Below are 14,881 nucleotides of genomic sequence, written 5' to 3'. Positions count from 1 at the left end.
TAGTTCAAATGGAGGGAAGATTTTATTCTTCCTCATCTGGGACATTACGTAGCTATATTATTTTGTACGCATGAAAGAGAAAGTTCACCACATCACATTCACATTTTGTCCTGTGGCACTATAATTACAGAAATGCAAGTATTTTTAAAAATGCAAAAGCAAAATTAAAACCAAAAAAGGAGAACTCAAATCCCCTCACCCAGCTGATGTTCTTTTAACCATTGTCTGTTTCTATAAGAAATATTCTATTTTGGATCTTTCAAAAGGATGGTTAAATATGGGCGCCCTGGGGAGAAAGAATCTGATTGATGTGAACTAACAGCCATGGTGTATTTACTTAAGGAAGGATTATTGGATGTGGAGAAACTGGAGTGTGAAGATGAACTGACTGGGACTGAGATCGGTTGTTTACGTCTTAAGGGGCAAATGATATACCTACCTGAAGCAGAGAGCATTCTTTTCCTGTGTTCTCCAAGGTATTACAACAGATAATTTGTCCTTCGGTGCCTGAAGGTAGTACATCCCCTACTTTTGCCTAGTTCAGTACAATTTGATTAGCATGTGTTCTCACACTCTGAATGACTATTACCTAATGATGACTGTTTAAAGGTAGTGCCTTATACCTAGAATTATGTAATTTGATGTCTAAATTTACTGAACTATAGAGAAATAATTTTTAAATGTTTTATTTTCTGCATCTTAATAATTGCACAAAGGAACTTAGGTGTTTTTACATTTATGAAAAACTTAATCCAAAACTCGGTGATAGAGCCATCAGGAAAGCAGACTTGTACAAAAGTAAGGTCATAAAGCAATTTCAGTTTTTGTGTTTTATATAAATACACACACACACACATACACACATGTGTATGTATACTTCAATGTCTAACAGGCAGAGATTTCTTGCTAGGAGCATGTTAGTATATCTTTCTGTTGTTGGTCAGTCATTTTTTAATCCTGTCCGGGCCCAGAGCTATATCCACTATTCCACTTAGCTGCTTATTGCTTTATCTAGGCTTATTTTAATAAACAGCATTTCCGAAAACAAATAGTTTTTTTTTAATTATAAATTTAGTACCTGATACAGCATCTAAATTTCCATAGAGTTGAAGTTCAGGTAAAATAATTTGTTTGAGATACATATGTTTGTGATGCATTTAATTTGTTTATAAATATCAATGGGACAATAAAGACATACCAGTTAAGTAGCACAGTGGATAGAGTGCTCAGCCTGGAGTCAGGAAGAACTGAGTTCATATCTAGCTTCAGACATTTACTAGATGTATGACTCTGGGCAAGTCACTTAACCCTATCTGCTTCATTTTCCTCATCTTTAAAATGAACCGGAGAAGGAAATGGCAAACCACTCCAGTATCTTTGCCAAGAAAACCCCAAACTGGGGCAGCTAGGTAGCGCAGTGAGTAGAGCACCGGTCCTGGAGTCAGGAGGACCTGAGTTCAAATCTGGCCTCAGACACTTGACACACTTACTAGCTCTGTGACCTTGGGCAAATCACTTAACTCCAATTGCCCTGCCTTTCCCCCTGCAAAAAAAAAAAAAGGAAAACCCCAAATCACAAAGAGTTGGACACAACTGAAACAACTGGACAAATGAAATTATTTTAAAGTTTGCTTTCTTAATGTGGAAGGAATCTGTGAAACTGTCCTAATAAAAATAAAGAATATCTAGGGATATTTATTCATATTTTCTTTTGCTTTTTGCCATTGAGCTCTCTGGGGGATGGTTTATACAGATGTAATAGTTTGTGTAGTAAAAACAATATGCAACTTAATGTACAACAGTTAAATAATATTTTGAGGGCAGTGCGTTGAAGACATAATTTTAAAGTGACCTTGGGCTGATAAAACGTTCTTTTAGATGAGATTCCTTATAATTTCATAATAAATATTATAATTTATGTGATATACCACTTAAAATTATTTTTTAATTATTATGAGCTTGAAGATATCAAATATATACAAAGAACAGAAAAAGAGGACTTAAATACTCCCATTTAACATAACTTTTCTTTAAAAATAGGATAGATCTTTCTGCATTAGGAATTTTTCCTAGAATGTACAGATAGTTTCTGAATTGACTTCCTCATCTTTTGTCTGTGCTTGTAGTGAAAACATATGGCAGATAACCCAAACTTCTGAAAAGTAATGATGCGGAAACATAATATATCAGTTTATAATTAAGGGCTAGCCAAGCTAATTATTTTCCATTAAAATTTTCTTCCTTTTTTTTGGAGGAGGCAAGGCAGGACAATTGGGGTTAAGTGACTTGCCCAAGGTTACACATCTAGTAAGTGTATCAAGTGTCTGAGGCCGGATTTGAACTCAGGTCCTCTGACTCCAGGGCCAGTGCTCTACTCACTGTGCCACCTAGCTGCCCCCCAATTAAAATTTTCTAAACAGCCACCACATCTTTAGGGAAATTTGACTTAAGAGTGGAGAAATCTACTTTCTTCTTCACAAGGGCTCCTAAAAGTCTATAGGGGCTAAAGATGCTTCTAGATTTTGAAGCCCAAAGCATATTTTTTTTTCATTTTTTAAAACTTATTTTTAGTTTTTGACATTCATTTCCACAAGACTTTGAGTTACAAATTTTCTCCCCATCTCTACCCTCCCCCCACCCCAAGATGGCATGTATTCTTATTGCCCCTTTCCCCATTCTGCCCTCTCTTCTGTCACCCCCCCCCCAACCCTTATGCCCTTTCCCCTTACTTTCCTGTAGGGCAAGATAGATTTCTATACCCCATTACCTTTATATCTTATTTCCCAGTTGCATGTATAAGCAATTTTTTTGAACATTTGTTTTTAGAACTTTGAGTTCTAAATTCTCTCCTCTCTTCCCTCCCCACCCACCCTCCTTGAGAAGGCAAGCAATTCAATATTGGTTATACATGTATCATTATGCAAAATACTTCCGTAATATTCATGTGCATGTGAAAGACTAACTATATTTCCCCCCATCTTATCCTGTCTCCTTTTATTCAATTTTCTCTTTTCACCCTGTCCCTATTCAAAAGTATTTGCTTTTGACTACCTCCTCCACCAATTTTCCCTCTCTTCTATCATCCCTCCCACCCTTATCCCCTTTCCCCTTACTTTTTTGTAGGGTAAGATACCCAATTGAGTGTGTATGTTATTCCCTCCTTAAGCCAAATCTGATGAGAGTAAGGTTCACTCATTCCCCCTCACCTGCCCCCTCTTCCCTTCCATTGTAACAGCTTTTTCTTGCCATTTTTATATGAGATAATTTACCCCATTCTATCTCTCCCTTTCTCCTTTTCCCAATATATTCTTAATTTTATTTTTTAGATATCATCCCTTCATATTCAAATCACCCTGTGCCCTCTGTCTATATATGTGTATATTCCCTTCAACTACCCTAATACTGAGAAAGGTCTCATGATTTACAAATATCATCTTTCCATGTAGGAATGTAAACAGTTCAACTTTAGTAAGTCCCTTATGATTTCTCCCAAAGCATATTTTAAAAATGAAGATACATGAAAATAAAATATAACATTCCCCAAAATGTGACAAAACTTTGGTTTTTTAAATTACTATAACAAATACTTTTCTAGCTTTTTTTTCTTTGCTAGTGCACCAATCCTTGGAGTAAAACTCTGGTTTTAATATAATGTCACATTTGAAATAAAGCACAATTAAATTAAGCACACATATGAAAATCCTCATCCCACATGCAAACAGATTATTCTTTAATAAGTTTGAGGCACCCTTTGAGCTTGAAGCTCAGGCAAAATGGCCCTTCAGCATTTAGCAGAGCACCTCACACAGAACAGATGCTTAATAATTTTTGTTTACTTGGATTGGCAGTGACCTTTGATATCCTCCTTCTGCCACATCTCAGTGGTGATAATTCTACTTGGGTGATTTGGGACAAATTTGCAATGCTTTCTTTTTATAACAGTGTTATGAATCTGGATGACCTAACGAGGAGAGGTCTCTATTTGAGTGACATCCCCTTGCATGATGCCACTCGTGATCTTGTTCTTTTGGGAGAGCAGTTCCGAGAAGAATATAAGCTGACACAGGAACTGGAAATCCTCACAGACAGACTACAGCTCACTCTGAGAGCACTGGAAGATGAAAAGAAAAAGACAGACACGTGAGAAAGAGCCCATGTTTTATATAAATGGGGGCAGGCATAACTGTCATGCATTGTTAGTGTAATAGAATTTGACTGTCAACTTGAGAAGAAAGTAAGAGATATATAACTGAAGTGTTCTCCTTAAAATGAGATGAAACTTTCTGATTTTCATTTACAAAGTTAGAGGATATGTGGAATAGTGCTGAACAAGGCGTGTTTTTGTGAACACTTAGATTTTCAAAGTATACACATTTCTTTAGAATGTATTAAAAGGATGGTACTTGGCAAAAACATCAGCTTGAAGACTGGTTCCAGATTGGTTCATCAGTTTGTTAACCTGTCCAAACTTCCTCACAAATATACTTTCCTATTCTACCCTTGCATAGTCTCTACAAATTAAATAGCATCTCCTCCAAATTACCTCCCACCATTATTTCAATCAGCTTCTTCCATGAAGAAGAAAAGTGTAAATGAGGGAGTAGTGCCTTTGATGTCACTGAGATTTTAATAGTTTTTCAAGTCTTGATTACAAGAAGGTTTGGGAGTTTTTTGTTTGGTTTTGATTTGTTTTTTTTCCTCTTTCTTTTATATTATAGCATCACAATAGAGGGCACCAGAAGAGTTGTGGTTTCCTTTGTCAGTTGTACCAATCAGTGTGTGGTCAAGTATAGTCAGATGGCCAAATCTGAATATTTTTCTTTTCCCTCACCTAAAAATGTGTATAAGATAACTACATAAGACACTTTTTAATGGTCTTGTAAGAGAGTCAACCTTTAAAGGGTCTTTGATCAGATAGGCTGTAGAAATGCCAGACTTAGTATTGGTGTAGTTGTATGGTTTCTCCAGTTCTCATTCACATTCTGATTTTATTTCTTTATACAGGTTATTGTATTCTGTCCTTCCCCCTTCAGTTGCTAATGAGCTGAGACATAAACGCCCAGTACCTGCCAAGAGGTATGACAATGTCACTATCCTATTTAGTGGGATCGTGGGATTTAATGCCTTCTGCAGCAAACATGCATCTGGAGAAGGGGCCATGAAGATCGTCAATCTTCTAAATGACCTCTACACCAGATTTGATATACTGACTGATTCACGGAAAAATCCATTTGTCTATAAGGTAAGTTGTCATTTCGGATTTTAGACATGGGGGAGCCTTTATTCCATGAAATTACTCTACAGTCATCATCATGGTCACAAATTCATGACTATAGCTGCGGAGACCTGAAGAAAGCCATTGTTTATTCAGCATTTAACATTTGCCCAAATATTACCTCATGTGATGAAACTTTCCCTTCCTTGTACCCAAACGGTGTTTAGGAAAACAATGTGATTTCACTGAGAGCATTATGATTTCATTGAGAACAGTGGGATTTCAGTGAAAACAGGGTGAATCCACTGAATGATTTCCTTAGTTGAAATGAAATGTTTAGGTGCTCACTCACTCTTAGGGTTACAGAGCTGTGCTGGGTCTTGATTACATTTGGAATAAACACAGCCTCCATTCTGGAGAATTCACAGAGGCATTTTTACTTAGCTTTTCTCACTAAGAGAGCCCCAGAGCAGGGGAGGGGTGATAGAAGGTTCCCATTTGCCTTCAGATAAGATCAACTTGAGCATAAATATTTACGACGTATTCCTGTACTCTATTACAACTGGAAACAAATACAATGTTGGAAAAAATTAAGTCAGCCGACTCTTTCTCCATAAAGTCAGGAAAGTTAACCAAATCATCCCCAGACCTTTGGTATAATGTAAGCTCTTCAAAGACTGTTTATTTTACATGATCTGTTTGGGTTTACAAAGCTCAGCACCTGGTGGCCCCATCATAAAAAAAAATGATTAATCACAGTGATAAATCATATACTAAGCTTCTATTCAGTGACTAACTTGCCGTCATTCTCACTTGCTGTGATTCTCTTCCCTTGATTTAGGAAAGAGGATGTTGACAGTGGATTTTGCTGCTATTGTGCAGAGAACTAGCAGAGTAGTTTTTAAAGTTGTTTTCCATTTTTGTTCATTGTAATTTCCCAATATTACTCCATCCCATCCTAATAGACTTGCCATTGTAACAAAGAAAAATGCTTAAATAAAACCAACCAGTACAATAACCACATTTGCCATTGTATGCAACAATAAGTGTCCATAGTCCCAATAGAGATTGAAGGGGTATATTTCATTATCTGTCCTCTGGAACCAATGATTGGTAATTTAGACTGAGATCATCTATGTTTTTTTTAACTTACATTATTGAAGTCATTTGAATATTGTTCTCCTGGTTCTGCTTTTTTTTTTTGCTCTGAATCAGTTTATACAAGCTTTTGCAGGCTTCTCTGAATTCTTCAAATGGATTGTTTCTCATAGTACAAAAACATTACATACTAAAGGTGATTCAGCAATTCCTCGATCAGTGGGCACCAGAGAGATATTTCTTGAAGAAAATTAACATTGCCATAAGACCCACCCACATCAACACCATAAATGATGCTTCCAATACATGTGAATGTCACATTGTCACACCAAAGATTCAGTCTGTTAGTGTTTGACTGTCTCAGAATTTTAAACAAATTGAGGAACATCAAAACTTTGAAGCTACTAGAGAACTTGGTGGGTCATTTGTAGGAAGTGGAGATAACAGCAATAGTCACTTTATGTGGTACCAATGATGCTCTATGTTCTATAATAGGTGGAAACTGTCGGTGATAAGTATATGACTGTGAGTGGTTTGCCAGAGCCTTGTATCCACCATGCCCGCTCCATTTGCCACCTGGCCCTTGACATGATGGAAATAGCTGGCCAGGTTCAAGTAGATGGAGAATCCGTGCAGGTTAGTAAATACTGAACAGAATTGGCAGTGCCCCTATACAAGTATGCAACTAAATTTTGAGATCTGATTCATATTTCATACATTATCTTAATATGTATAAGTAAAAATGGTACACAGTATAAAAGGCATAAAGTTCTAGAACCAACTCTCTTCCCTGAAGGCATGATGGTTATTTTCTTGATTGGAATACACATTTAACACTCTATTGAAGATAGTACACAGACTAGATGGGCCCTTTGTTGTTGTTGTTGTTGTTGTGAGATGAGGTTGCATTTGTTAAATAATTGCTATGGGGAACTCTTGGTATACAAACTTCTGCCCTGGATGCAGCTCAAAAGCATATCTCTAACTTCCAGTTTTTCCTGATGCACTGAGAGGTCAAGTGACTTCTCCATGTTCACTTAGCTAATATGTATCTATGGTAGCATTTGAACCCAATTGTTTTCTGTTTCAAAGCTGCCTTTCTACCCACCATATTGTGCCGCCTCTTGGATGATACTTTATACCTGTTTCATTTTAGTCTAGGAATCCCATGATTGCTCTCACCCCACCTGAGCCACTGTTACCTCACCACTATTTTTTCTGTACTTGTTAATTGGCATTCTATCAGTGAGTTGAATTTAACTTTACAAGTACATACCGATACTATATAAGCAGTGCCCTGACATAAAGATAACCTGACAGAGTAGGTAAAACATTTAGAATCGGATGTGAAAATTTGGGTTCAAATCCTGACTCTCATACATTTTAGCTATGTGGCCCTAGACAAGTCACTTAGCTTTGTGAGCCTCAGTCTTCTCATTTGTAAAACGGGGATGACAAGAATGCCTGTCTCACAGGGTATTGTGATTACTAACTTATAGGCAAGGGGTATGTGCGCTATTAGGCAAGGATGGGTTGAGATCTGCACCACGGGAGGGAATATTCAGATTAATAAGATCACAGGTCCATTTGTATATTTCTGTTACTGTTTTTTATTATTAGCATTATTAGTATCTGATGCTGAGGATAAGGCTTCGGAGCTCTTATAGTTTTCTCACTTTCAGTATCTCGGAATGATATGAAACAAATCAAGAAACCTCTGGGTCTTAGTTTTCACCTCTGTACATCCTGGATAACAGGAGTTTTGAAGGCTTATTGATAACTCAGGCACTCTTCACCTAGGTGTCCTTTTTTAGGAAGGTCATGAGAACATTATGACCTCCAATCTGCAGATGAGGAAACTCATGCTAAATATGACTAAATGTCTTAGCTACTCAGTGTTAGGCCCCATGACTCGAACTCAGTGCTATAGCCTATACATCCCATTCATGCCTTTCCCTTCTTTTTTTTTGAGAGGGAAAGACAAGGCAATTGGGGTTAAGTGACTTGCCCAAGGTCACACAGCTAGTAAGCGTGTCAAGTGTCTGAGGCCAGATTTGAACTCAGGTGCTCCTGACTCCAGAGCCGGTGTTCTACTCACTGCACCACCTAGCTGCCCCTCTTCCCTTCTTTCTTTAAAAAAAAAATAAAAATAAAAGGTGGTTAACTTAAACAGCAAAATGATGCATTGACTAGGGCACTGGTCCTGGAGTCAGGAGTTCAAGTCCAGTCTCAAGACACTAACTGTGTGAATCTGGGCCAGTCACTTGACTCCCACCTGCCTCAGTTTCCTCATCAGTAAAAAGAGAATGATAACGACTCTTACCTGACAGAGTTGTTGTGATGATCAGATGAGATGATACTTGTAAAGCACTTCGCACACTGAGCACTTAGTGATCAGCACAGATTAGGCACTGTTGAAATGTTTATTCCTTTCCCTTCCCCCCATAAACAATCATGAACAAACATCAATACTTTATGATTCAAAAAAGAACAAGAAATAGAAATGTATAAGAAACTGAATTTCTGCTATGTGTAGTTTTTAAAAGTGCGTATGTTTATATATGTGTGTGTATGCGTGTGTATATACACACACACATATATACATATATACATATATACAGACATACACACACATGTGTCTTGTTGGGCAGCTAGGTGGCATGGTATAGAGTACTGAGCTTGGAATCAGGAGGACCAGAGTTCAAATCTAGCCTCAGACACTTATTAGCTGTGTGACCCTGGGCAAGTCATTTAACCTTGTTTTGCCTCAGTTTCCTCACTTGTAAAATGAGCCGGACAAGAAAATGGCAAACCACTCCAGTATCTTTGCCAAGAAAACCTCAAATGGGGTCGACAAGAGTCTGATACAGCTAACCAAACCACAACAATACGTCTTGTTATATCTAGTTTTGATAGATAGATAGAAAAGAAGGAAGAAAGAAAGGAAGGAAGGAAGGGATAATAACAACACTTCCGTACTTGTATATACCTCCGTTTGTACTTTGTTTTCTTCTCTATGTTAAAAAAGTATGCAATAAAGGGTGCTTAAAATATAGATATTAATATCTCTAAACATAGAATTTTACATTTATAAGAGACCTTAGAGGTTATCTTATTTGAAGGATGAGAAGACCGAGGTCCAAGGAGGTTAGTGACCTGCCTATTGCTTGGCTAGCAGAGTAGAACCAGATGGACGCCCACTTTCTTTGGACATTGGTTCAGTACTTTCAGCAATTTTAGGTTATACAGCTATTTCAGCTTCACAACACAAAGAAATATAGAGTGATCTAGAAGACCCTATTGAAAGTCTACGTGTGTGTGTGGGGGGGGGGGGGGGTGGGGTGTGTGTTCTTCAACTTAATCACTGAAAGAACACTTGTTTTTTCAGTTAAAAACAAAGAAAGTACCGCTTCTTGTGGTGTTGCCATAGAAGCATAATATTTAAAGCTGGAAGAGAATTTAGAATGATCATCATCATTCTCAGATTTTACAAATGAGGAAACTGAGATGGAGAGGAGAGTGATTTGTTGACGGTCCTTGTATAATAAAGAGCAAAACTGAGATTCCAAATGCTATAAAAAAAAATTACCTTTCCGGTGTACCTTGCTTTGCATCTTCTTGTAAATAAACAATTGTTTTAGAAAAAGAGTCCCTTTCATCCAGGAAATCCCGAATCTGGCCTCAGAGAGTTTTCAGGTGAAGGATTTGCTCCCACCAGTAACTACATAATGAAAATATTGTTGCACCTTAGGTATGAGCGTGTATGCTATGTAATTATCACATCGAGTCCCAGGGAATGGCTGTCACTGAGTTACTGAAGTGATTAAAGGACCAGCCTTTATTTCTGCAGATCACAATAGGAATCCATACTGGAGAAGTAGTGACCGGGGTCATAGGCCAGAGGATGCCTCGGTATTGCCTCTTTGGGAACACCGTTAACCTTACAAGCCGCACAGAAACCACGGGAGAAAAGGGGAAGATCAATGTGTCTGAGTATACGTACAGGTAAGGAAAAACTTCTTGTTACCAGAATTAGAGAAAAACCAGCACTCTCTGAACCTGCCTCATTTACTTAAGAAGTGCAGATTTTAGGGGCAGCTAGGTGGCACAGTGATTAGAGTCAGGAGGACCTGAGTTCAAATCCAGCCTCAAACACTTGACACACTTGCTAGCTGTGTGTCCTTGGGTAAGTCAATCCCAATTGCCCTGCCTTCCCCCCTCAAAACAAAATGCAGATTTAACTGTTAATTTTTACATTCCCCTCATCAGGCCCTGGCATCCATCATGGTCTCTAATATTTATTTCTATTCAAGTCTAACCTTGTGACCATGGCAACATCCAGGATGGCCAGAGCACTATGGCTCTGAGTGTTCTTCGGTGATGACCTTTAATGTGTGCTGTGGCTGTTAGAATTATGCCATATTTTCAGGAAAATCTGAATGTGTGTTTTATGTTCTTTCTTTTCCAGATGTCTTATGACACCAGATAATTCAGACCCACAGTTTCATCTGGAGCACAGAGGACCAGTGTCCATGAAGGGAAAAAAAGAGCCGATGCAAGTTTGGTTTCTGTCCAGAAAAAGTACAGAGGGTGAGGTATGATTAAGAAAGGAGTAAAGCTTTTTTATGGCATAATTATAAAGTTTAATCAAAGCCATCAGAAACTTTTTTTTTCATTTTGGGGGGAAAATATTCCCAAAGATACTAACCATTAGTTAAGTAAAACAAGTAGGAAATTAATGTGCAGGGCTAGCTAATCAGCTGGTACTTCTTAAAGGCTCTGTTCTGTGGTTAGTTGCTTTTGCCTAGCAGTGAAAATCAAAGACCACTCACACTTTTAGTACCTGCCCCATTTCAGTCTTGCTCCTTGCCTTTTGCTTCTGGGCTGTGGTAAGAGACCTCTTACACAGATGACTATGTGATGCTCCTCTAACACATTGATAGTCCCTTATCCTCCATGTTGGGTTCATGAAAACTAATCTTTTCCATAGACAATGTGAGAGCTCTTTCTAGACTTAGCTGGTTTCCAAACCAGGGTCCAGGGCTGAAAGTGACAGGTGTGTTCCAGTTCACTTTGAGTGCCTTCTAGGAAGAGAAGTGATTCCCACTTTGCTCCAGATTCTTTGCAAATCTCTTATAAGCTAACCAGAATCTCTGATCCTGGTATGCCTTACCTTCTCAGAGTTCTAGAATACCCCAGTTGTCTCAGGCTCTGGGGATTCTTCAGAGCAGGTAAAAGGCAGGTCTAAATTCATAGCTCACATCCTAAAGATAATCCTTAGAGCCCTGGGTTTCCAGAATAGGTCTGAGCTTTAGCAGTTGCATGCTGATAAATATTTAACAACCAACTCCCTGAAACATATATATACATATATATAACATGTACATACATATACATAGATATACAAGACAGCCTTTTAAATTTAATCTACATTATTAATCTTTTTTCCATCACTTTCTTAAATCCAGTCAGCAAAACAATAAATCAAGCCCTGATTTATAAAACTTGCCAATTTCTGAGATGTAAATGTTCATACTAAAAATTTAACAATTGATTCTTTTGAGCCAATTTGATCTGGCTCCAGCATATCCCCAAGCTGCTTATTTCATTGTCTGTATACCATTACTAACTGAGGCATCTGCATGCCAAGCCTCTAGCTAACCAAAGAATGCTTTCAACAGCATACTTGATATTTTGTGCCCCCTTTGATGTATTAGCTTTTGACTGTGAGTTAAACTCTGATTACATTTCTTTTGCATTTGTGCATTCTCTCCAAGAAAATGCTTTTAGTATTTAAGTCTATGAGGGAATTGATGTCAAGTTTAAAAATATTTATCTACATACTTTTTTTGCTGCATTATTAATATAGTTATGGGGTAAACGTGTGTTGGTTTTCTTCTGAAAAGAAATAGATCTAGTGAATGGTGCTGCATCTGGAGTCAGAAAGATCTTAGTTTGAATCTCACTTTGGATAACTACTAGCTGTATGACTATGGCCCAGTATATTTAAATCTCAGTTTTCTCATATTTAAAATGAGGATACTAATATCTGTAGTACCCATCTCATAGGGCTTTGAAAAGGGAGAATTAAGTGAGAGCATGGAAAAGAATTTTTGAAAACTTGAAAGCACTACATAAAATCAGCTATACATTTCTTAGGAGACAGCTAGATAGCTCAACAGATAGAGCTCTGGGCCTGGACTTAGGAAGACCTGGGTTCAAATCTGGCCTCAGACACTTTCCAGCTGTGTGACCCTTGGCAAGTCATCTAATCTTGATTGGCTCAAAAAAAAATACACTGGGGAAGGAAATAGCAAACCACTTCAGTATCTTTGCCAAGAAAAACCCATGGACATTATAGTCAATGGGGTCACAAGGAATTGAGAACAACTGAACGACAATTATATCGGGCTAAGAAAGCCTATAAAATCATGGGCGCTAATCCTGTTTTTCCATAAAAATACTAAATGATAATCAAAAGTGTTAGTCATAGCAGTTGTGCTGATAAGCAGCCAAACTAATTGCTTTGATCAAGAGTTATAGGAGGCAGGATGCTATGGTGGACAGACCACCAGATTTAGAATCCAAGGATCTGGACCTAGACTCAGTTGTTTTGTTCTGTCACTTACTGTGTGTCCTTGGGCAAATCAGGACCATTCTAGGACTCAGTTTCTTCATTTGTTAAAATTAGAGAATTGGACTAGTTAACCTTCAAAGTCTTCCAGTTTTAAATATAACATTCTATGCTTTTGTGATCCTTTTGCCTGAATCCTTCAGAGCCATTCTTACTATCATACCCATGAAATTTTAAAAATATATATATGTATATATATACACATACACACATATACATACACACACATACATACATATATGCATGCACACAAAACGACCTTCAGTCTTCACTGTTGATATGAAGGAAAAAATATTAGAGGCTTGCTCCTATTTAAATTGTGAACAAATTTGTTTATTTCTATAAACTAAGGTTTTCTCTCCTTAATTTTATTTTAAGGAAACAAAACAAGATGAGAGCTGAAGTGAGGGACAAGAAGAAAGACAGCAGATGGGGGTCCTCTGTCCCTTGACACCAACCCAGCCCAGTAGCAGTGATTCTATGTGGCTATACATTTTGCTTCATCTCTTTCAATGACCCCATCCCTTGTCCATAGGTCTATATGGCATATACATATATTCATATATGTATGTATATGTGTATATATATACATACATACACACATGTATATTTTTCTTCTACTTGCCTCTAGTCTCTCTAAGCTTGTATTTCAGCTCTGCTTCGGAGATTGCTGTGCTTTTGGTGTGGGTATATTCTTAGCTCCTGCTCTGTGGATGATGTGAATGAACCTTTTTTGTGTCCTAAACCTCATGAACTGCTGAATAGCATTTGGCAATATGTCTGGGTACCAAAGTTGACCACTTCTGTTTGGTGCTCTGCACACATGTTTTTCAGCAAGATCTACTACATGTTGCTCTTTGTCATGCTGGTGTTCATCATTAGAGAATCCATTCTACCACTGTCTGGATTTTAACTGGCAGAAGAAAGTCACATTACTGGCGCACTTTGGGCAGCAAGATTTAGGGACCAAGTTATAGAGTTGTTTTCTTTGTGTAACAGACCTTTCTCATCTATGTCTTCAGAAAGCATTAATTTCCCAGAGTAAGATTTAATGCTAAGAAAATAACAGCTATGTCAAGGTATGATACAATTTCCCCTTATTGGACTGGGGGGGGGAAACGAGAAACAAAACATTTTCTATGATGGACAAGTACACCATTGCTCCGGTCATGTGCCATGTTTCCTTTACATTGCATCTCTCATATTCCATTGTATCTATCAAATTGAATATAGTTAATTATGTACAGCTGTAGTTTAGTGCTGTACAACTTTGTTGAGTTTTTATCTTGGATTGGGCTGAATGTCAGGTTGCTCTTGAAATATCCAAGAACAAAGTTGGAAACTTCTTGCTGGGACTCTTGGTGTTAGAGTCTATGCCTGATCTCGATACTTCTCAGAAATTAGTTTCATTTGCTTTCTTTAGACAAATGTTATAGTATTCAGGATTTGAGGTCCAGAATAATTAGCTCAATTCCTACAGAAGGCATGTTCCTCTTGGAAGAAAATGCCTGTATTCTTAATTCTCTCCTTAATATTTTCTGAATATGTCTTTATAAAATAATACAGAACAGTACAGTGCAATTAATTTTGTGTAAAAAAAAGTTTGTCTTTATATTTAGTATATTGTATCAACACATAAATATATGTATAAATGTTTCATGTTTATGTGTAAAAGAACCGAACCGGCAATAAATTATTTTTTCCACTGGTCTCTAGACAATTTGTATTTCAATAAAAAAATTAAAGTTGAGTATTATTTGTGACTGATTACAAGCTCTTTTACTGAAACACATTTACCCAAATGTTCATAAAGAATGAAATTTTCCAGAAACACAAAAAGATTGAACTTTTGCCACGACTGAGCATTTTTTTTTCTCAAAAAGGCTTTCTTAAATATTGTTCATTTTTATCTCATTATTAACTGGCAAGCGGGT

General features: G+C 37.4%; 1 protein-coding gene across 1 annotated transcript in view; it reads left to right on the top strand.

The window, feature by feature from the left end:
- Window positions 1-14,657, top strand: part of GUCY1B1 (guanylate cyclase 1 soluble subunit beta 1) — a 70,873-nt gene extending 56,216 nt beyond the window's left edge. The window contains exons 8-14 of the mRNA XM_036764893.1: window positions 343-476; window positions 3,943-4,140; window positions 5,005-5,242; window positions 6,809-6,949; window positions 10,164-10,318; window positions 10,782-10,908; window positions 13,326-14,657. Coding sequence (XP_036620788.1) covers window positions 343-476; window positions 3,943-4,140; window positions 5,005-5,242; window positions 6,809-6,949; window positions 10,164-10,318; window positions 10,782-10,908; window positions 13,326-13,349 — 1,017 coding nt within the window. The 3' untranslated portion in view covers window positions 13,350-14,657. The remainder of the gene's footprint in view (window positions 1-342; window positions 477-3,942; window positions 4,141-5,004; window positions 5,243-6,808; window positions 6,950-10,163; window positions 10,319-10,781; window positions 10,909-13,325) is intronic.
- The last annotated feature ends 224 nt before the right edge of the window (window positions 14,658-14,881 follow it).

Source organism: Trichosurus vulpecula, chromosome 6 (genome assembly GCF_011100635.1).
Source record: "Trichosurus vulpecula isolate mTriVul1 chromosome 6, mTriVul1.pri, whole genome shotgun sequence".
Lineage (NCBI taxonomy): Eukaryota > Metazoa > Chordata > Mammalia > Diprotodontia > Phalangeridae > Trichosurus > Trichosurus vulpecula.
This window is presented reverse-complemented; position numbering and strand designations above follow the sequence as displayed.